The sequence below is a fragment of the Mustela nigripes genome, chromosome 13, assembly GCF_022355385.1.
Source record: "Mustela nigripes isolate SB6536 chromosome 13, MUSNIG.SB6536, whole genome shotgun sequence".
Taxonomy (NCBI): Eukaryota; Metazoa; Chordata; class Mammalia; order Carnivora; family Mustelidae; genus Mustela; species Mustela nigripes.
The window spans coordinates 61,956,138-61,979,572 of record NC_081569.1 but is presented as its reverse complement, the minus strand read 5'-3'; the positions used below and the strand labels follow the sequence as shown (position 1 = coordinate 61,979,572).

The 23,435-nt window shown below is 45.0% G+C and overlaps 1 protein-coding gene across 1 annotated transcript; it reads left to right on the top strand.

Moving 5' to 3' along the window:
* The first annotated feature begins 537 nt into the window (after positions 1-537).
* TGM7 (transglutaminase 7) lies at positions 538-22,024 on the top strand. Its single transcript, XM_059372120.1, has 13 exons — positions 538-547; positions 9,198-9,380; positions 9,823-10,068; positions 10,662-10,780; positions 12,493-12,621; positions 12,707-12,884; positions 15,347-15,485; positions 16,953-17,056; positions 17,426-17,668; positions 18,808-19,134; positions 19,520-19,680; positions 21,484-21,617; positions 21,865-22,024. Exons 1-13 carry the CDS (start codon positions 538-540, stop codon positions 22,022-22,024), a joined length of 2,133 nt encoding a protein of 710 aa, XP_059228103.1.
* Positions 22,025-23,435: the final 1,411 nt, after the last annotated feature.

Genomic DNA, 23,435 nt, shown 5'->3' with positions numbered 1-23,435 from the left:
ACATACTTCATTTTTCAAGATGCAAAGGTCTCCAGGTCCTAATGGGCTGTTCAAATCTGTTTTCATGACCACTGGTGAATGACCTTCCTGAAGGCAGCTCTGCTCCTTACTCGTCCCCATCTGGACGCTGACTATCTGGCAGTACCTGACACCAGACTGAGCTGGTTTAGAGTGAACTGGGTCCCAAGCCTTAGAGTGACATAGGTGCAAAGGGACAGATCAAATCATGCTTTGCCTTCCATATCACTTGAGTCTTCTCAGCTTAAAAAGGAGGCCACAGAAACAAATCCCTCAGCAATTTTTTAAAAGGCTTAGGACAGAAACTTCTTTCCTTATGCAAAGATGCATCCGGAACAGTGGGGAAATTAAGAGCAGGAGGAGTCTTAGGAGGAGGAGGAAATGGCAGCCCCACCCAACCAACTCAGGATGCAAGAAAAGGTTCTAGGAGGATGACTGTAAATGCTCAAAGACACAATTAGGTCTGGAATCTTAATACTGATTAGCTGAAGGGCCTTGGCTGACAGAAGAAGGAGGGAGATGGACCAGAGTGAGTACCGGGAATCTGACTTTTCTGAGGTGCTGAATTAAGAGAGGGGAGGTGTTTGGGGAGGGTGGGGGGTGAACAGAAGAGACAGGAGAACTTACATGAATGGTGATAGTTCATTTTGTAATCTGGCTCCTCCCCCCATTTCCCCACTTTCATTCGGAAGATATAAATCATTGGGGCACAACCATTACTTTTCTTATGAATGGATTCAGCTTAACCTTAAAGCTGTGAGCAAACTTTGCTTTGACATCTTGTGACTGGAATGGCCTTGAGAAGTCTGAGGAAGCCCTTAAGGATCTTGACCTTTCCCACCAGATGTCCTTGGTACTTGGGAAGCCATTTCTTTGGCTAACCCTGCAGCTGTGGGAAGACCACCTCTTAGATCCTAGACCTTTTTCCTGGCCCAGCTTCTCCTCTGACTCTGAGCTCCCCTTAGAGAGTGCTGCTTCTGCCCTCTGAAATCAGGCTCTTTTTTGGGTCCCCTCAGAACCTCTGCTGCTAGGAATGTAAAGAACACTCCAGCCTGGCAGGCACACAAGGCCTGCTGGGAGAGGACACTAAACATGGATTCTGTATTTCTTAAAATTGTGTCCAAATTTATGTATCACAGAAACTACTAGAGATTAGCGATATACATGGTATTATACCACAAGTCATAGTTTAATAGAGAAGTCTCAAGACATCTCTTTGTACACTAGATTCTAGGGTGTTTTTTTGCCAACGTCTAGGGTAATTTTCCCCCTCAGGTATCCTCAACCTAAGCCTAAATGTTATATTATCTTTTTTTAAGCTATACTTTAATTAAGCAAGTAAAACACACACAAAAAATATGTTTGTTATAAAAAGTAAAAACTTCACGTTTTAGAATAAAAAATGCCAAGTCCCCCTTCACATATGTATGTGCTCTAAATCCTGCTCCTTCCTCATGGGAGAGAACTGTTAACAATGTGGTTAACTGTTTCCAGATAATAATAGATGTTATAGAATTTTTCATTTTAAAAAATGGAATTATGTAATACATATTATCTGTTGACTTGCTTTTTTAAAAACTTAATCATATATCTTAGAAATCTTTGCATGCCACTGCATACTTATCTATCAAAAAATTTAAATGAAGTATATATAATTTTCCATTCTGGGCATATAAATAGTTTAATAAATTTATTAATAAAAATGGTTTTATTTGTTACTATGCCTTTTTCATGGGCATTTAGATTGTTTCCAGTATTTTGCTCTTATGAATAATGCTGCAATGAACATCCCTCCTGATAAAACTTTGCATATGTGTGAAAGTCTTTTTTATATGAAAGATTTCTTTTTTTTTTTAAGATTTTATTTATTTATTTGACAGAGAGAGATCACAGTAGACAGAGAGGCAGGCAGAGACAGAGAGAGGGAAGCAGGCTCCCTGGGAGCCCGATGCGGGACTCAATCCTAGGACCCTGAGATCATGACCTGAGCCGAAGGCAGCGGCTTAACCCATTGAGCCACCCAGGTGCCCCTATATGAAAGATTTCTAAAAGAATTGTTAGCTCAAAGACAATACCCACTAAGTTTTTAATGGATATTATAGAAGAGGGAAAACTTCACTATTTTTCCTGCTACCCAGTCAAGTTCATTCGCTGGGGACCAATAAATAGACTGATAAAAGAAACAGAAAACAAACTGAAGTGTATTAACATGTACTTTGCACACACATGGGAGCACTTAGTGATGAGTAACTCAAAGAGATGATCAGAACTTGGGCTTGTAAGCATCTCAACAAGAGAACAAGACATTTTTAAAGAAGTGACAAGACAAAGGAGAAGGACTTGGAGTACCTAGGGCAGAAAGTTGTAGGAAGGTAAATTTAGGGGGAAACTAATAGAAGAGAAGAGCCAGTTAATAGTTTGTTATATAGATTTCCTCTGGTGCCATATCTGGGTGATGAGGGTCTAGAGCTGTCTCTGGTGATGGACTTCTACCCTGCCTGGTAGAGAAGGGTAGAGTAGAGGAGGGACACCTTTGTAAATGTGCGTCCTGCTTTTAGGCAAATAGGGGAAGTGCCAAGACCTTTTCTTGTATCTGCTTCTCAAGCGCTCAAAATAATCTTTATGTCAAAGTGCCATATTTTGGGTTGGCATATTCTGTTCCTCTTCAATATCAATTGATTTCCTCTAAAACATCTGTATGAATTTATACTAACACCATCAATGTATGAAACAGTACACTTCCATTTATAGCATATTCACAGAATATGCTATTTTAAACAGTTTAAATATTTTTAAATATTTAAAAAATATTTTTAAATTTAATTTTATTTAAATAAAATTTAAATTTATTTTAATTTAATTTAAAAAATAAAAGTATTTTTTTAAAGATTTAAAAAATAAAATAAAAAGATTTTTAAAAAATCTTTTAAATAGTTTAAACGGATCAAAGACAGGATCTCATTATTGTTTTAGTCTGCATTTCTCTGATTACAGCAAGGCTTCTTAATATTTATAGCAACTTTTCTACATTATGGATATATGTCCTTTATTACATTTGCTGCATTAGGCCTAAAAATTTAGGGACACTTGGCTCCTGCTAGCAGCTATTTGAATTGCTGAGTTCTAGGTATAAACAATTACGTAATACAGTTAATCCTGTAGATATCATTAAAGAGAAATAGTGTTTCAAAGAAACAGCTTAGTAGTACATGATTAACTGACAAATAAATGGTTCAGAGTCCGAGAAATTCCAGAGAAGAAGAGAGGGACACCAGGTGGGCTCTGGAATTGATTCTGACCTGACCACCTGGTGTTTTCAGATGAGGAGGTTGGGAAGAATCTATGATTTTCATTGTGTTCTTTAGACCCCTAGGGCTCTACAGAGAAGCTCCCCACTCTTCCACCAGAACAGCTCCTCTTAGGTCTATTCATTACACTCTCATTTGAATAAAGCACAATATTCACTTACTTGGGAGAAAAAAAAAAAAGGTGAAAACCTCCAGACCAGAACCACAAGCCAAATGTGAAAAGCTAGGTAGGCTTTGAAGTCAAGCTGTCTAGGTTTGAATGACAATTTTTCCACTTACTAGGTAGTTGACACTTGGCAAGTTACTTAAGCTCACTGCTGGTCTGTCTGCTCCCTATAATATGGAGTTAATAATATCTTTTTGGGTAGTTGTAAGGATAGAAGGAGATAATAAATATAAAGCCCGGGGCTTAAAAACACTCAAGAAATATTACCCAGATATAAAACTATTGTTACAGGTGTTAAGAAATCTCCATGTTCCTAAATGCTTGGGTAGGATTTCGTGGAAAAGGTGGATGCTGAATTTTGCTGGAAGAATGGAGACCGTAGGGATGTAGGGATTGGGGAAGGGACCATCCAGAGGTAGAGCCAGCCAAGCATGATCTATTTAGAAGACACAACATGAATTAGGCAGAGTTCATTTATGGGCTACTGGGAGGTAAGTTTGGATAGATATGTTGGCACCACATTGGGGAGAGCTTTGAATGCTTGACAAAGAAACCTGGACTTGAGCCTTTAGATAATGTGACATTTTTCTTCTTGCACACTTTAAGAGACACAGAAACACTCTGCAGTAATCTCATCCCTTAGGAATCTTCGAGAGCTCTCACAAAGCCAGACCCTTTCACATTTTTTAAAAGGGAAGCAATGAAAAGGAAGGGAGTATTTAAGAAAGCACTAAACTTATCATAATAACAAGAAGGGGGAAAAGAGAAGAAAGATACTGACAGAGGAGCTAGACTGAATGCAGGGACAAAGGCAGGAGAAGGAGAAGGAGCCGAGTGCACCTGCTGTTCGGTGGCCGGTGCCAAATCTCATTGCTGGCTGTGCCTAGGATAATTTACCCTTCGTTATCTCTGGAGCTTTCCAGTCTTTCACCAGTAGCCTGACTGCCTAGGACGTTGCTTAGGACATTGTGCATGCTTTTAACCTGCCCCAGTCTTCATCCAAACTAGCTTAAGGAAGCCCTGGAATTATTAGGTATTTCCACAAGTGTTTACTAGCCTGTCACATGCCCGTGGATGCCAGTCCCTCACCAGTCCCTCGCACACACCAGGCGGTCCCTCCTTTCTTCTTGCCAACACCTTTGTTTAGATCATCTTAACCTTTTATCTGGGTTATTAGGACAGAGTCTCACTGCCCTTCCCACCCCAGACTTTTCCCCTCCGTCTGGGCTACATACCATAGCCAGATTAATCCTGACCTACAGCTCTGAGGGCGTCACTCCTGTTTAAAAACCTGCCTCTAGCCAAAGTAACACTTTACCCTAAATACAAAAGGAATACATGCTCAAAGCAAAAGCTTGGACAATACCAAAAAACTCAAAGGAAAGAGGAATTTCCCATAGTGCCACCTCTTACCATATCGGGTTTGAGTCTTTTTATGTTGCTTCTTAATGCCTCATGAATTATTTCCTCAGATTCTTTGTTCTTTCTGTTGGTTACATTGAGATGAGAGGAATAAAGTTTACATATCCAGCTCTTACTGTAGGATATTTGGGTTGAACTGAAAATCCTCATTGCTTACATTTTTATACACAAATTATGATTTTTCTTAGGAAAAATTTCCAAAAGAGGAATTTATGGCTCAAATATATTTATGTTTTAAGACTTTCTTTTCTTTGGTAATAAATACGGATAAATTGCCCTCAGAAAGTTGTACCATTTTATCCTCCCACCATGGATAGGTGTACCCATTACCACTGAATCGAATAGCAGCATCTTGGCCTGGAGTCAAGCACCCACTCATGTTAGACCTGCTGCCATCGTGGGCTTCTCTCTTCTTCCCCTATAGTCCCAATGCCCTCCTGTAGGGCTATTCTCCTTGTACTTTATCCATGCTGCACATACTGCTGCAGCAAACATCCTAGAGAACCCACCAAGGAAGGCAGGAGACTGTGAAGGTTAAGAGGGAAGGCTCTGGAACTAGCCCACATGGGTTTGAATCCCAGCTCTTCCCTATACCTCTCTGCATGTGGGGAACAATATTAACACCTCCATCACAGGATGGTTGAAAGAACAGAAATGGTTTCAGATTAATAAAATAACTTCTGATGGTCCTGGCATGTAGTAGGCAGTCAGTGAGCATTCGCTACCGTTGACAGCAATTAAGAACCATGCTCCATCCTAGGCATGGGGGATCCAGGTATGAGAAGACAGCCAAGGTCTCTGCTTCTGAGGAACTATTTCTAGGTATTATGAATAGCAGAGAATAAGGAGGGTTTTGTGATGGCAAGCAATAGGGTGAGAGGTGAGGCATCATATTCAGTGGTCAAAGAAAGCCTCAGTGTAGTGGTTACCTCTGAGCTAAGACCCAAGGGCAAAGATGGATCCACCCTCGAGAGCAAGGCTGCCTCAGGCTTTGGTCTCAAACGGCAGGAGCTTCAGCACTCACCTCAGAACTCATCACAGACAGATGGCTGTTTAGATGTCCACCCCGCCCCAACTTTTTAAGACTAATAATACATGGGGGTATATTTTGATCGTTCCTTGTCTTCATATTAGTCAACCACCAGGAATCACGTGGCCAGGTCTTACTGTCCCCTCACTCAAGTCATTAACTCTGGCGGACCTGTGACCAAGTCAAGAAGGCCTTATGGGTGCTGACATGTTTTTACTAATTGCTTCTGCTTGATTTCCTGCTTTGTTGAACCTCTTCTTGAGCCTTTTGGTTTTCTTTTCCTACTCCCTTGAAGGACCTCTCTTTTGTTCTCTGAAGTCACTGTCTCCCTGACAGGAAATGCACTTTAGTGAGCCAAATACATAGTACTATTAAGTGGAATAAAAAGAAAACCCGAGTCTCCAAAGGAGAATGAGTTTTCTCCGTGCACTGCAACCTCAGGCATGGAGAGGAAGACATCTTCTTTCTTCCTCTTCCCCTTTCTTTCCCAAAGCAAGATCCAGCCTGGGTAAAGGGAGAATTGACTTGGCTGCCCTTAGGAACTATGTTTCCAGCTGTGAACAGCAGCCAGGAAAAGGCTGGCCCCAGTCCTGTTCCTTTCTGTGGAAGTGATAGAAGCACTCCTGGGTGCTGTTCACTGCCTTCTTTGGGAATCTGATCTTTCAGGGTGGAATGGCTACTGGGCTCTATACATGGGGTGGAGAAGCTTCCTTCAGAGGTCTTGCAGTTCCTGGTATGAATACATCAGACCCCTCAGGAACAGAGAAGATGCAATCTGTTTCCACCAGTATCTAGGCCAGTTTTCAAATTTTTGACTATGACCCACAGTTCACATCATGACCCAGTTACACATAAAATTACACTTGCTCTCCTTATGTGTGATACATTGTGATATTTTCTATTTTAAAAAATACTGGTCACATTTCTCTAAATTTATTTTCTAACTACTAATGGATTGGACTTGACTTTTTTAAAAAATGCTATTAAGTAACCCAAAAGCAACTGTCTTAGATCTTGCCCTGACTTTTCTGGTTCTAATAATGTAATTATTTAAGTGCCTAAGTTACATCAAGAAGTTAAAAACTTTGTATTATTTGATCCACTAATTCAGCTTTGAATCTACCTCAAGGAAAGAAGGTTACAAGAAGGGAGATCAAGGGATCAACAAGAACAGTGTTTTTAGCCAAAAGTTTAACAAATTTGTGGGAAAGATGTAAATATTAAATTTGATTTGCTCTAGACTGTGAAATACATTTTTTAAAGATTTTATTTATTTATTTGGCAGAGAGAATGAGCGAGAAATCACAAATAGGGGAAGGGCAGAGGGAGAAGGAGAAGGAGGCTCCCAACTGAGAAGAGAGCCCAATGAGGGACGGGCTTGTTTCCAGGATCAGGGATCATGGCCTGAAACAAAGGCAGATGGCTTAACTGATTGAGCCACCCAGGCACCCTCCTGAAAAACATATTCAAATACCTAATCCACTTTCCTCATGTGAAGTATTAGATGTAGTCACAGGTAGTTGAACAACTATACTTAAAGAGTATTTCCTAATAGCTCAGCATTAACCTGGAAGAAAGCTCTAACATGACTCCATTGGCTTCTGACTTACGCCCTAATGTTTAGAACCATCTTATTGCCAGTGACAGTTTAGGCAATCCTCGGATGGTGTTTGAGTGAAAGAATTGGAATTCAAGAAATCTAGCCAGGTGGGAAAGATGAGCTGAAACTAGCAAATTGAACTCATTTAGTAAAAACATAAAGAATATATGTGGAAGTTTGGGGGCACCTGAGTGGCTCAGTCAGTTAAGTGTCTGCCTTCAGCTCAGGTCCTGATCCTGGAGTCCTTGGACGGAGTCTGCATTGAGCGCGGCATCAGGCTCCCTGCTCAGAGGGAAGTCTGCTTCTCCCTCTGCCCCTCACCCTGTTGCTCGATCTCTCTCACATAAATAAATAAGTCAATAAAATACTTTTTTAAAGGGACGCCTGGGTGGCTCAGTTGGTTAAGCAGCTGCCTTCGGCTCAGGTCATGATCCCAGCATCCTGGGATCGAGTCCCACATCGGGCTCCTTGCTCTGCAGGGAGCCTGCTTCTCCCTCTGACTCTGCCTTCCACTCTGTCTGCCTGTGCTCGCTCTCACTCTCTCTCTCTCACAAATAAATAAATAAAATCTTAAAAAAAAATAATTTTTTAAAAAAAGAATATATGTGGAAGTTCAAAATGTGAATGGCACAAAAACCAAGTAGGTGCCGACATTTGTTTTTCCTCTAGGATGCTGTTTGGCAGCATCCTCGGGCTCTATCCCAGTTGTGACCACCAAAAATGCCTCCAGACATTGCTAAATTTCCCCCAGGGGACAGAATTTCTCCAGTGGAGAACCACTGAGATAAACTGATATGCTATTAGGAACAAAGGCTTAACAGATTTTCATTTATGGTAAGTGCAATAAATACCACCAGCAGAAATAACAAAGCAAATGCAGTCTGAGGCTGCGTTATTCCTAGCACTAAGAGCAATGAGGGATTACTGAGGGCTGACTCTCCACCTGCCACTACAATATGGTCTTTCCACATGAATCCTCACTCAACGCCCATGTGAACCCTATGGGGTGGGACTACCACAGTCTCTGTTTCTCAGTGGAGGACACTGATGTCTAGGGACATAAGTGATTTGCTCGAAGTCTCACAGCTGAGGTGGTGAGAGCCCACAACTCTGGCCCATGGAGCTATGAGAGTCTTTAATCTGTATATTAGGTGTACACCTACAGGAACATCCTGGGAAGAGTCAGTGCCCTCATACACATGGAATGTGGCTGACAGGTGAGAAATAAGCCACCCACCTAGGATCTTAAAGCCCGTAGCTGAGGTCCCAGCCTCCAGTCAACTCATTGACTTAATTTGTACAAAATTCTAATATGCTCTTTCTTCTATCAATAGGACAATAGAGTAACTTCTGGAAAGACTGTCAACAAAAGTGGTTAATAGTACGCAGTGGCCCTTCAAGGGTTAAGTTTTAGTGCTGTAGAAACATTTCTCTTCCTGGGGCCCTAATTCTTAAGGGGGTCCGGGGGCAGAGGTCACTAGGATCAGTCTTCCCACTCCAGGGTCAGATCCTGCTACATTGCCCTCCGAGGCTAGGCTGTGAAACTAGGAGGCAGAGTGGCAGAAGGGCTAAGGTCTGGATGGAATCCTACCTAAGATAGAGTCAGGGAGCCACAGCTGGGTAATGACTGGTCTCCTCCTTGCCCCCTTCCAGTGGCAGCCTTGGAGCTCAGGTCTGTGGATCTGCAGAGCCCGAGGAACAACAAAGAGCATCACACCCAGGAGATGGGCCTGAGGCGGCTCGTCGTGCGAAGGGGCCAGTCCTTTGGGCTCCAACTACATTTCAACCGACCCTTTCACTTTGGGACAGACTATCTCACCTTCGTGGCCGAGACTGGTGAGTTCACCTGACCCCAAGGCAAAACTCACCTATAGGGCTCCCACCTCTCCGTTCTGAGTGCTCCCTCCTCTCTCCTTTCTTGGGATCTCCAGGGTGCTGTAAGTGATGTTAAGGAAAGATTTGGCCAACTCAGCAAACTGCAGTTGTAATAGTAATAGCTGATTTTTCCATATGCAACAGGTGCTATGCTCACTTCATACATATTATTTCATTTAATCCTCATGCTGAGAGTTTCAGGTGGGTAGTATTATGATCCCATTTTGCAGATAAAAATACTGAGGCCCAGAGGTCCTAAGTGGCTTGCCCAAAGACACCCAGTGGCAATAAAAGCCTTAAGCCAAAAAGATTAGCAAGGAGGTGAGGGTCCTCTCAGTTTCTTCCTAGAATCACGTCACATAGATTTTAAAACCTCACTCTGGGGTCATTCTCTCCCACACAGGACCGGCACCCAAGGAGTTGCTGGGAACCCGAGCCACCTTCTCTCTCACCCAGGCTCGAAAAGGAAATGTCTGGAGCGCCTTTGACTTCACCATTGACACCAACTCGCTCTTAGTTGCCCTTTTCACGCCAGCCAACGCAGTCATTGGTCCCTACACTCTGAAGCTAGAGATCTCCCAGGGTCAGAGTCACAGTGTGGTTCACCCACTGGGGACTTTCATCCTGCTTTTTAACCCTTGGAATGCAGGTACGACTTGCTCACAGGGGGTAATGCTAACCCGAAACACTGGGAATGCTCAGTGAGGTTCTTCTGAGAAAACCCAGAAGATACAAGTCAACTATCTATGCCATATATTACCATGTGCTCACTAAAAACCATCTTTACCAAAAAACAAAACAAAACCCCCCAAAATTGAATGGCACAATGAAAATGTTCATGGTGTGAGGTTAAGTGAAATAGATTAGGAAATGGAACACAGTAGGACCTTAATTGTCTAAGTGGAGAGAAAGAATGGCTGGGATTCACCAGTTGTAACGGTGGGTATCTCGGAGTCGGAGACTGAGTGATTTTCATTATCTTCTTTCCATCATCTGTATTTTCCAGATCTCTACAAGAAGCTTTCCACTTTTACCATCAGCAAAAGATAATGATTATGTTTTAAAGGGACTGATTCTATCACTGGCCTCTAGAAAAGCAAAGTAGATTTTTAAAGGGTCCAGTCTTGATTTCTCTTGCCAGCAACATGTTTGTTCCCTTGTTATCCAGCAGGACGCTGTCATTGCTGTCTTATCTCTTTATTACTTTTTGTTTTTTGCCCCCTCCACTCCTTAACCACTCAGAGGACGATGTCTACCTGCCAAGTGAAATACTGCTACAGGAGTATATCATGATGGACTATGGCTTTGTTTACAAGGGTCATGAAAGATTCATCACCGCCTGGCCCTGGAACTATGGGCAGGTAACCCTGTCACAGAAAGTGGGCCTGGGGCGGGTCTCCTGAAGCTGGTTCTTAATCAACTCTATTAGCTTACAAAGGGCCACTAACAAAAGTCAGGGTGTATGGCTCCTGCTGATTTCCCATCCAGTAAGAGAGGGCAAGGGAGGAAGGGGAGATGTCTTTCAAAGTTTTGGTTTTTGTTTCAAGATTTTTTTAAGTAACCTCTACACCCAACATGGGGCTCAAACTTACAACCCAGAGATCAAAAGTGGCATGCTCCACTAACTGAGCCAGCCAGGTGCCTCTCAAGTTTTTAATATTTTATATAAAAAACTACAAACATAATCCAAATAGGCTACTAAAATTAACCTATCTCTCAAGTTCAAAAGTGAGCAATTTATGGTGAACCTGATTCCATCTACACCAGGGGTTTGCAAACTAGAGTCCACTGACTGTTTTTATATGGTCCCTGAGTTAAGAATGATTTTCATATTTTCAAATTGTTGAAAAAGAACCAAAAATTTTTTTGATGTGAAAGTTATATGAAGTTCAAACTTTGGTGTCCATAAATAACATTTCATGGGAACACAGCCACACTCATTCATTTACGTATCATCTATGGCTGTGTTAATGTTACAGAGGCAGAGTTGAGTAGCTGAGACAGAGACCCCACAGCCTGTAAAACCTAAAGTACTTACTATCTGGTCCTTCACAGAAAAAGTCTGCCCATCCCTGGTCTATGCTGTCCCTGTCCCTCCCAACTCATCACTGGAATTTTTGGAAGAAAATTGTAGATACTATATCATTCAGTCCAGTAATGCTTCTGTTTATAGCTCTAAAAGATGATGACTCTTTTTGAAAAACTGAATAATACATTATCATAACTAAAGAAATGAACAGCAATTTCTTTAATAATATCCAATATCCGGTCAGTATAGAAAGGGTGGGACCTTTGACTCTGGGCAACTTTCCCACTCCCAACCACCAGCCATGATGGATGTACTTTTTGCCTCCTTCCCACTGACATCTCAGCCCCCTCCATACTCACCTGGAAGGTAGTGGGGAGAGAACAGCGGGCCTTGCCCTGTTCTCCCTCTGTGACAACTTGTGTAATTTTTTGAAACTGAAACAAATACCTGTGCATCTGGCAGCCAAAAGGGTGGCAGCATGTGTTGCTTTACATGTTATAAACGTATGTCGTGAGCTTACACTGGCTTCTCCTGGGCTCCCAACTTCAGCTGAACTCCTCTACCGATTTCCAGGATCCCCACACTCGGCCTCCTCTCCTTTCATGGCTGATCCTGTTTTTATCCATCTGATCTTTCCTACTCCCTCATGTCCTCCAGAAACAAGAACCTCTAAACCCTGTCCTTGAAATCAAACTCAAAGACCTTAGGTGAACATCTCTACCCTGCTCTCTTCCTGTCCATCTAGTCCTTCAAAGCCCCCTGGCACCAATGGCCTTCTCCGATCTCTTGGTCAATAGGGATCTCTCACCTCCAAATTCTGTTTGCATTTTTCCATCAGAGCCACACAGTTCATTTTTCAGAATTCTTTATCTCATAAATTCCCAATTTGATTTGTAAGCTCTTTGAAGTCAGGGTTTTGTCTAGTATTTAACCCTCAACCCCAGCACATATGCCCCATCTATAAAAATCTGTCACTGACTTGATGTTTCAGGATAATGGACATTTATACTCTTCTCTTTTCTCTCCCTTGAAATCACTTGGAAGTTTGAAGAGGACATCATAGATATCTGCTTCGAGATCTTGAACAAGAGCCTGTACTTCTTAGAGAACCCGTCCAAAGACTACTCTCAGCGGAACGACCCAGTGTACATCTGCAGAGTGGTGAGCGCCATGGTAAGGACTGCTCTCCCGCCTCTGTCTGGGGATGAGCTGAGCTTCCCTGGGGCACTGCAGAAACGCACCTGTCTGGCCTTTGCAGATCAACAGCAATGATGACAGCGGTGTGCTGCAGGGGAACTGGGGAGAGGACTACTCCAGGGGGGTCAGCCCGCTGGAATGGAATGGCAGCGTAGCCATCCTGCGGCAGTGGTCAGCCAGGGGCAGGCAGCCTGTGAAGTATGGGCAGTGCTGGGTCTTTGCAGCTGTAATGTGCACAGGTGAGTGGTGGGGAGATGGGAATGCAGGGTCATTCATTTAATTTTCGTGATAACCCTTTGAGGTTGGGCTCTGAGGATCTCCATTTTCACATAACTGTGGCTTGTTGGTAGCCCCCCAGCTAAGGAATGATGTTCATGTGACCCTGAACCAGCATAGACTGAGGAGTCTTGCATGTTTGCCTAGGAGGGAGGCTGACCTGTTGCAATTATTCAGCAGACTCCTGGATGGCAGATAGACTATTAAAATGGTCACCCGGAAAGAGAAGCCTGTGGTCTCAAAGTGGAGGCAAATGCAGCTCCCTTCTACCACAGTCAGGCTTCTCAGCTCCAAGGGAGCCTGGAATCAGGGACAGGCTGGGGGAAACTTGAGGTGCAAGCAGACGGTCTGGGAAAGCCTGGTCTCAGCTGTGGGCAGAGCTGGTAGCTACCAAATAGTTTTCAGAGAGATTCTTGAGGAGTTACAATTGGAGGTTTGCTACTTGGCCAAATACCTGCATGAAGCATCGACGTTTTATGCATGATCATTTATTACAATTTAGTGCAAAGGCATTGATTGGATTATCTATGAAGGTGAGGGAAAGACAGAATATTGAGGTGCCTTCCTGTCTTCCCCTATGCAAGGAAGAGTGTACCTGTTACATTGTGGGGCTCAGTCAATGTTTGCTGAATAAATGGACTGGCTCTCAGTGGGAGGGAACATAGATCAGGGAAGACAGAGACAGAGGCCAAAGACAAAGTTCTAAATTTTCCTGACAGGGAGAGCATAGCTTGGCAGTTAGGTTCGGGCACTGCAGGCAGAGGAGATGTTCAAATCAAGTGACCAAATCAAGTGACCTCATTTTGCTCTTCCATTTTCCCATTTTCCCCGAAAAATGCTCAGCACAGCATCAGAATTTAGTATGGCCACATGCCTGGGCTGGAGAAGTCCCTGGGTAGGCAGGTGTCATGGAGGAGGGCTTGGGTCCTTAGATACTGGGATGAGAGGATGAGATCTAGGTCTGCATCCTTACTCCACGTTGAAGCCTCTCCTTGCTCCCAGGCCCTAGAGCCCTGGGGCCACTGAATGAGGGGACTGCTGTTCCCATCAGACAGCCTCTGGCCACTTGCAGCCCTGGTTTAGCTGTCACCCCTGCAAAGGGTGACAGGCCCAGAAGCTGTGCTGGGCGTAGATAGGTGACTTGTGAACAGGTGACTGGCTCCCTTTGGGTTCTTGAATCAATCAAAACATTGATCAATCTCAATAGTTCTCTTACTTTTCTTACTTATTATCCTCCCAGCAGCCTCAAGAAGCACCCTCTGCTCCTCCTGAACAAGGGAGAGGTAGAGGAAACCTCTGCCGAACCTCCTCATCTAAACTCTTTGTCTTGCTGGCTGAGGTGGGGCCCTATGTCCCAAAGGCACATCTGGCTCTTGATTTTATTTGGCCCTGGGCAGATGTGTGTGTGTGTGTGTGTATCTGCTTTGAATGAGTAGATCTTAACCACTTAACATGAAATCTTAACTCAGCTTTAAAAATCCTTTATAGAGGACATTAGGAGAAGGAAGGGAAAAATAAAGGGGGAGAATCAAAGGGGGAGACAAACCATGAGAGACTGTGGACTACAGGAAACAGAGTTTCAGAGGGGAGGGGGTGGGGGGATGGGTTAACACGGTGCTGGGTATTAAGGAGGGCACGTACTGCATGGAGCACCGGGTGTTATATGCATACAATGACTCATGGAACACTACATCAGAAACTAATGATGTACTGTATGGTGACTTAACATAACAATAAAAAAATAATAATACAGAAAATAAAAAGGCTTTATTGTACTATCCTAAGAAGCCACAAGAGGGTGCTGTTGCCTTGTCAAAGATCGTTGTTGCCTCTACCTGCAAGTTCCCTTTGTCCCTGAGGTTTTCTGTTTAACCTCCATTAAGTCTATATTGCCCTTCTATCCTTTCTCTGATTTCTCTCTTACCTCCTCCAAACCCTGTATTTCAGTAAATCAGCTGGTCCAATTCCTTATTTTGTTACACATAAGGAGACTAAGAGCCAGAGAAGTTAAGTCACCTATTGATGGTCACACAGCTTTTCTCCTAAAACTGGCCACAACATAAGGCCTAAAATTTCTTATTTTCTTTTGAATTAGCAAATATTTCACGTTCTCTGTTTCTAATGTGGAAAGCTGCTGAGTGAAAAAAAGATCTAAATGATAAACTGAGTTGCTTATTGTTGTTTTAAGTTACCTTCACATGATTTCTTTCTCCTAGTGGGATGGAGACCTTTGATGGGGCAGGTAGGCAGCAGGGTTTTGGGCCTGGGTGCAGTGCCCTGAAAATAAAGAAGTTACAGGTATGGATCTGCAAGAATCTTGGCCTTCTTTCTGTCCTCCAGCTTAAAACTTAGAAAGGATGCCTGGGAAACCAAAGATTCTACTTGAAATGGACTCAGTGATTCTCCACGCTTTCCTTCTCTTTAGTAATGAGATGTTTAGGTGTTCCAACCCGTGTGGTTTCCAGTTTTCGTTCTGCACACAACATGGATGGAAACTTAACCATTGACACCTACTATGACCAAAATGCAGAGATGCTGCCAACTCGGAAGCGAGACAAAATATGGTAAGGGGACACAGTCTCAAACAGATCTCTGCTCCATCTCAGGATGGGCAGGGAAACTCTGACACACTGCTCTCTGGTCTTGAGGCAGTATCATCCTTCCCTTTGTGGCTGGTGCCCAGAGAGTAATCCTGCCACCTAGGAGACTGTTCTGGCTAATTAGGTCATCACATCACACTCGTTTCAGAGACAGAAGACTATGGGGTAACATTCCAGAGCCCAATCTTAATGAATAGATTGTGTGGTCTGTGAATACTGATCTCAAAACCTGCATGCCTCTTACTCCTCCTTCTTTGAGCCATTCCGTCTGTGCCATTCTCTGCTTGCCTTCTTGGGCCTGGACTTGCTGTCTTTGCCTACTTCCTCAGTCTCTTCTGCTTCTTCCTCTACCTACCCCACTCTCATTGCACGCATGTGAGCGTGCATGTGTACGTGCATGTGTATCTTTGTGCATCCCTTCATTTCTGTATCTCTCATCTCTTCCCCTGGCTCCTCTTTCCTCTGCTCTACTTCAGATCTGATTTTCTGGTTTTCCTTTCCAGCTAGTTTCCAGGTATGATCTTTGAGTTGTGTGAGAACTAGTGGCTATCATTGGAGCCCCTCCCTCTCTGAGCTCCTAGAGGATGAAACATCCCCTGTTCAGTCAGCAGTGGTGTATCTGGGAAGGTGGGATCACAGAATTATGTCGAATTCTGTGTATGAATGCACAATCTGAATATAATCCCGAGGAAACATCAGACAAGCTCAAAATGAGGATCACTCCAGCAAATAAATAAACACTATATTCCAAATGTCAGTGTAATACAACAAAGGATGAGGGGCCCTTCCAGATCCAAGCAAACAGAGGGCCTTACCCAACTAGATGCGGGTGATCCTGGACCAGGCAGAAATGAATGTCATAAAGGGCATCACTAGGTCAATTGACAAAACTGAAATATAGACAGTAATTTAGAAAAAAGTGTTGTATCAGCAGTAAATGGATGAGGTTGATAACTGTACATGATCATGTAGGAGAAGATCTCTAGGAAAGTACACACCGAAGTAGAAAGCAAAGGGGAAAAATGTATTCATCATCTTCACATCCATACTGAAACAAAGCGAATGATAAAGCAAATAGGCAAAATGTTAATGATAGATGAATTGGGTAGATGGGTATTCTTTGTACTACACTTGCAACTTTACTGTAAGTTTGAAATGACTTCTAAATAAGTAAAAAAAGGGAGGGGTGTGAATATAATTAAAACATAATAGCTTTGTGCAGTGCCAGATGGTAGCTAGATTTTTCATGGTGATCGCTTCATAACTGATATAAATGTTAAATCGCTATGTTGTACACCTGAAACTAATACAATATTGTATGTCAGCTACACTTTAATTAAAAAACCGTTATAAACTACAGGATTCAGTATAGTGTCCAATACCTGGCAAATCTTCTGAAATAAATCCTCATCTTCTTCCTCTTTTCTGTAGGAACTTCCATGTCTGGAATGAGTGCTGGATGATCCGGAAAGATCTTCCTCCAGGATACAATGGTTGGCAGGTTCTGGACCCCACTCCCCAGCAAACCAGCAGCGGTGAGTGAGGGGCCCTGTGGAAGGGTCTGGGCTCTGTGCGGAGGCTGGTCGGGCACTGACCACATGAGCAGGAGGCCAGAAAGGAGCAGTATTTTTCTTACTGTGTCGCTTTCAGCTGGGTGACCGAGAGGAGTAACAGGACCTCTCAGTTGCTTCCTCACCTATAAAGTAGGGAAGATGATGATAACTGCCACTTCACAGGGTGGCTGTGAGGATTGGGTGAATTTGTGGGAATCTGAGAGCACTCTGTGGATGTGGGTCTTCTCCATCCCATCTCCCTGCCTGCCCCTGCCGCCCTCCCCCTCAACAGCCACCCCAGTCCACCTGCTGGCAGCTGGCAGCTGTCCTCAACTTCTGTTCCCTCCACAGGGCTGTTCTGCTGCGGCCCTGCCTCTGTGAAGGCCATCAGGGAAGGGGAGGTCCACCTGCCCTATGACACCCCATTTGTGTATGCCGAGGTGAATGCTGATGAAGTCATTTGGCTCTTTGGGAATGGCCAGGCCCAGGAAATCCTGGTCCATAACACCAGCTCCATCGGGAAGGAAATCAGCACCAAGATGGTAGGGTCAGATCAGCGCCAGAACATTACCAGCTCCTACAAGTATCCAGAAGGTGCTTGGGGCCCTGGGGACTCAGGAGGTGGGGGGTGGGTATAATCTCCTTCGAATGCCTCCCGGTGAGGATGGCTTGCTTCTGTTAAAACCCCGCCTGATCACCTCCTCCTCAAGGCGAACTCCCAGGGGCTTTCCTGGACCCTGGCCATGTGGCCCTAGAGTTACTAGATTGAGCAAATAAAAGTAGAGGGTATCCAGGTAAATCTGAATCCCAGATAAATTCAAATAAGCAAATATTTTATTAGTATAAGTGTGTTCCAAATATAGTATCAATATATCTAAACTGAAAACTATTTATTGTGTATCTGAAATTCAAATGGAATGTCCTTTATTTTACTTGAAACTCTGTCCTAGGGTCATATCATGATCTCGTTAAGTCAAGACAGTAGGGGGGGTGGATGCTTAAGGAGGCAAAGGATGCCTGACTTGTGGAAGGGAGTAGATGTCCCTGCAAAGAAGGCCAGGGGGAGTCAGACACCCTGAGTACCAACCAAGGCCCTGCTGTGTAAGCCTAGCCTAGTTCTTACCATCATGGTGCCTCCACTTCCTCATCTATAAAATGGGTTAATGGCACCTTCAAGGGCCGTTGTGGATACACAGAAAGCACTTGGAGCAGTGCCTCTGGTGCATAGCAGCTACTATAGAGAGAAGTCCACAGTTTGGGGTGAGGTGAGGTTCAGCCTGAATGTTGAATAGCCCCCAGGACCAAGAGATGAAGATCCATTTAGAAGACATGAGCATGTATTTTAGAAGTGAGGATGCTGGCAGGGGAAGAAGTCTCTGGCTTTGATGACAGCAGCAATACTGACAACAAAGAACCATGCCGGGTGCTTATGCTCAGCAACTCATGTAACTCACCATTTTGGCCACTCTAGAAGGCAAGGAGCTATACTTGGGCTATAGATGAAAGGACTGAGCACCCAGAGATTAAGGGACTGTGCCTGAGCAAGGACTTGAACCCAGCACCGAGCACTGGCAATCCCCATGTTCTCAACCATGATGCTGTCCTGTCTCCTGCTGCAGCTCTTCACATGGCTGGGGCTTTGGGAGGGGAGCTGAGAGTTTTGGGGGTGGCTAGCTTCCCAAAGGAGGCCCCTGGTCTCTCAGTCTCTCCTCACTGGCTCTTCTTTTGGCCAGGATCCCCTGAGGAGCGATCTGTGTTCATGAAAGCTTCCCGGAAAATGCTGGCCCCAAGAAGGGCCTCTTCCCCTTTCCTAGATCTGCTGGGCTCTGGGGGCCCTGAGGACCAGCCTGCACAGCTGCAGCTTCACCTGGCCAGGACCCCCGAGTGGGGCCAGGACCTGATGCTGACACTGCGTGCCTGGAGGGTGCCAGACAGAGTCCACTCCCGGGGGTCCATCAGCCTGGTGGTGCGCTTCAGCGCCCAGGCCCTGTTGCACCAGGGTGGAACCCGGGAGCCTCTCTGGAGGCAAACAGTGCACTTGAACCTGGATTTTGGGAAGGGTGAGTATGAGATAGGCCTGGAAAGTTGCCAAGAAGGATGGGAACCTTGGGGTCATGAATGAAGCTGGGTATGGTTCAGCCAGATTCCATGGAGATCCCCGCACCCCAACACACCCACATGGCAGACAGTGAAGCTGCTGGTGGCAGGACGTTGCATGTTCTGTGCTGTACTCCGACACCATCCTGCCAGGGGAGACACAACAGTGACCTCTGGGGGTGGTGGGTAGAGGGTAAGTGCTCTGAATCTCTCTTAGACACATGCACACAAACATACTTGCACACACATACAGACTCACACACATGTTCTCTCTCACACATACACATACTCTCTGTCTCTCCTCTCTCTCTTTCCAGACTCCTCAAGGTGTCTTTTGTCTGTGCTTAGAGATACAGTTGCCGCTCTTGCTACCCTACGACAATTACAGAAACAAGCTGACAGATGAGAAACTGATCCGGGTGTCTGGCATTGCCAAGGTGGAGGATACAGGGAGGTCCATGCTGGTCCTAAAAGACATCTCTCTGGAGCCTCCTCACTTGTCTATTGAGGTAAGGTGTCTGGACAGAGATGGAGCCTGGGGGCCCTCAAACTCACCCAATCCAGGTCTTGGGCTCCAGCAGTGAACAGAACATAGTCCCTGCTTCAGACACCGAATATATGATTAAAGCCCAGTATGATGTTACCTCGTACCCTGCAAAGTGCAGGGCAGGGTGAAAGGCTTCTCAGAGGAGTGATATTTTGTGGGGGCTACACAGGAAGACACTGTACAGAGAAATGAGATGGAGATAGAGGCATGTTAAGCAAGGAAAAGGCTTGGCAGAGGCAGACAGACAGGAGAGGCATGGATAGGAGATGGAGTTGAGGAGTTGGATTTGAGAAAAAACACAAGTCAAATTCCAAAGCTGACTGCAGATGTTAATACAAGTGTGACAGGGAAGAGGGAAAACAAATGAAAGGTGAGGCTCGGACTTTGAGCTTGAAGATCATGTGGCTGGCAAGTAATTACATGAGGAAGGAACACAGGTAGAAGAAAGGTCAATAGAAGCAGAAATGTTCCCCATCTCCCCTTACCAGGATTTTTCTTCCCTTGAAGCCTCCTTTCCCCAGCCCCACACCCCATTCTGAAGGACTTGCCCTCTGCCTAGTCCCAGGCTGGCTTTGCCCCTGCTGGATCTGTTAGCAGCATGCTCCATCCCCACCCAGAGCAAGAATGGAGTGGTTCCACGTCATAAGCCACCTGGCCCTGCTGTCAGGTGGCCAGACTATGATGTGGCAGACAGTGGGCAGTGCAGACAAAGTGTGGTGCTGAGGTGAGCACCCTGCCTGTTACCCAGAGTCCTGGTTCCCAACAAGATCCAGTGCAAACACATGGGATGCTGAGGAGACTATTAATTGGTCCCCACCGGTAAAGGACCTAAGGATTATCTGTACCACTAGGAGAGAAGCCAAAGACATTTTTACCTGTTCTACTTTGCTGCCCTCATTAGAGTACAAAGGGTTTGTTTCTTTCATTTGAATTTTAGAGAAGTCAGGATGTGTTCTTGTTTTTCCTTGTTTTGTTTTGTTTTAATTCTCTTTTGAGCCAGAACGTGTCCCAAGTATGATCTGGGTGGTCAGAATTCATCTTAGTTCAACATTCATCCACCACTTGGCAGGAGCTGAGCGAGGCACCAGCTCTAGGAGTGAGTAGGATAGAATCCCTGCCTCCCACTCACAGGCCAAGGCTGTGCTGCCCTATGACAGATTCCCATGGGATGCACAGAACACACCTGGAAAAACTCAGTGTTTCTAATGTCAGAGCAACGTGGGGAAAAGATCCTGTCCACAGCCTGGGACATCTGGGTCAGGTCCTGGCTCTGCTATATCATATGACCTTGGCCTTGGAATGATATTGCTGATAGCATATAGATGGCACATAGGATACCACTTCCTTACCCTCTTCCTGTGTCAGACACTACTAATCCATCACAACTCTATCTGACTCTGGATTTGTCCTCAGGAGTCTTTCCAACACACCATTTCTATCAGCCATGATTAACAGATTGGAGCTGGCCCTTAGGTCAAAATCAAATTGCCATCCTGAACCAGATGGTGGGGAGGGAAATAGATTTCTACGTGGTGCCAGGTCCCAGACGATGGTGGCTTCTTGAAGCATTGTGACCTTCTAAGACAGGTCAGGATATGTGTTAACCTTGAATATTCTGGGCTCATATTCTTCTCACCCTGCAGCAGTGTTACCACTCAGTAAGCAGTCCCTGGTGGTCAACAGTGGGATGGTGGAGTCGGGTGACTGAGCTGGAGTACAGAAATCAGGCCAGCTGACCACAATATCCCACCTTCTCTCCGCACAGGTGTCTAAAAGGGCTGAGGTGGGCAAGGCACTGAGCGTCCACATCACACTCACCAATACCCTGACAGTGGCTCTGAGTAACTGCACCATGGTCCTAGAGGGAAGTGGCCTCATCGATGGGCAGATATCCAAGAAGTATGTACCATTTGTCTCGTGCTGGTCTCTGACAAGGGGTACCTTGTGGGGTCACAGGATGATCCTTCATCTCCTGGTTGGTGCCTACTCACCCCCGTTTGCCCACCCTCCTTGGGGAAGGTTGAGCTTGGTGGTACTGAGGCATGGGAGGTGCTTACCTACCAAGAGGGGAAACCGGATTACCCTCCCCCCTCACCCCCAATCCCTGACAGTTACTTAAAGCTTTAACAGGTTCTTTGACTTTCAGCATTGGGACGCTGGTGGCTGGACATACCATCCAAATTCAAGTGGACCTCTACCCCATCAAAACTGGGCGCCGCCAGCTGCAAGTCCTCATTAGCAGCAAAGAGATCAAGGAGATCAAGGGCTACAGGGACATCTTTGTGGCTGCCTCCAGGGCTTCTTGAGCCCTCCTCCCCAACCCTTACCCTCGCCTCCCAACCCCTACCCTCCCAACTGCCCAGCCCCTCCCTGAGCTCCACCCCTCCTCTTTCTCCCAACTTCATCCCCCTCGCCCCCAGTCCCTCCCCTCCTCCTCCTGATGCCCTTCCTCACAGTCCCACCTTGGTGTTTTCTACTCCGAAGGTTTAATGTTATCTTTGTTCCTTCTCCTGCAATGTTATCTTTGTTCCTTCTCTGTCCTCTTCCCGGCCTGCCTGGAGGTGAATAAAACTCTGTTGGAACCGCTGAAAAGACAATGAAGAAGTCTTTATTTATCACCTGTGTTCTTTCTTCTCCACTAACAAGCTCCTTATTGCTACTGGGTGGTCCTCCGGCCTGGCTGCCAGCTGTGTCCACTGGGCCCTCCCTAATCTTCCTGTCTTCCTTCTCCTGCTTTAAGATTCCCCAATCACAAAATAAGCCTAATATGTTCCCCTCTAAGTCAGCTTCTCTGGAATCAAAGTTCCCAGGTCTCTCCATTTAAATTGTTTTAGCAAGCCTGCAGACAGAGGCAGGAGGAAGGTAGTGGCCTGGGACGGTCCAGGGGCACAGGCCAGAGCTATCTAGCAGGACTTCTCTGCTGAGAGCATGGGAATGGCTGGGCTGGGCTCATGCAAAACCATTTGTACTCAGTCTCGATATTTGGGAAAGAGCAGAAAAGTGAACAGAAACAAAAGAAAAAATCACAAACAGTTCCCTGTCCCAGAAGAAATCTCTGATAACAGTTTGTGGTATATCTTTCTGTTCTCCCCCCCACACACACACACTCATTATGCTTTTCAAGGTTATCATTACATGGCTATCATCAAAAGATAAGAGATAACAAGTGTTGTCAAGGATGTAGAGAAAAAGGAACCCTCATGCACTGTTGTCGGGAAGGCAAACTGGTACAGCCACTGTGGAAAACAGTATGGAGGTTCCTCAAAAATGAAATATATAACTACCCTAGGATTCAGCAATCCCATGTTTGGTATTTACCTGAAGGAAATAAAATCGCTATCTTTTTTTTTTTTTTTTTTTTTTTTAAAGATTTTATTAATTTATTTGACAGAGAGAAAGATCACAAGTAGGCGGAGAGTCAGGCAGAGAGAGAGGAGGAAGCAGGCTCCCGCTGAGCAAAGAGCCCGATGCGGGGCTCGATCCCAGGACACTGAGATCATGACCTGAGCCGAAGGCAGCGGCTTAATCCACTGAGCCACCCAGGCGCCCCTAAAATCGCTATCTTGAGGAGATATTTTCACCCCCATGTTTATTGCAGTGTTATTGACAATAGCCAAGATATGGAGACAGCCCAAGTGTCTGTCAGTGAATGAATGGACAAAGATGTATCTCACGCACACTTGCACATACACACACACACACACACACACACACGTT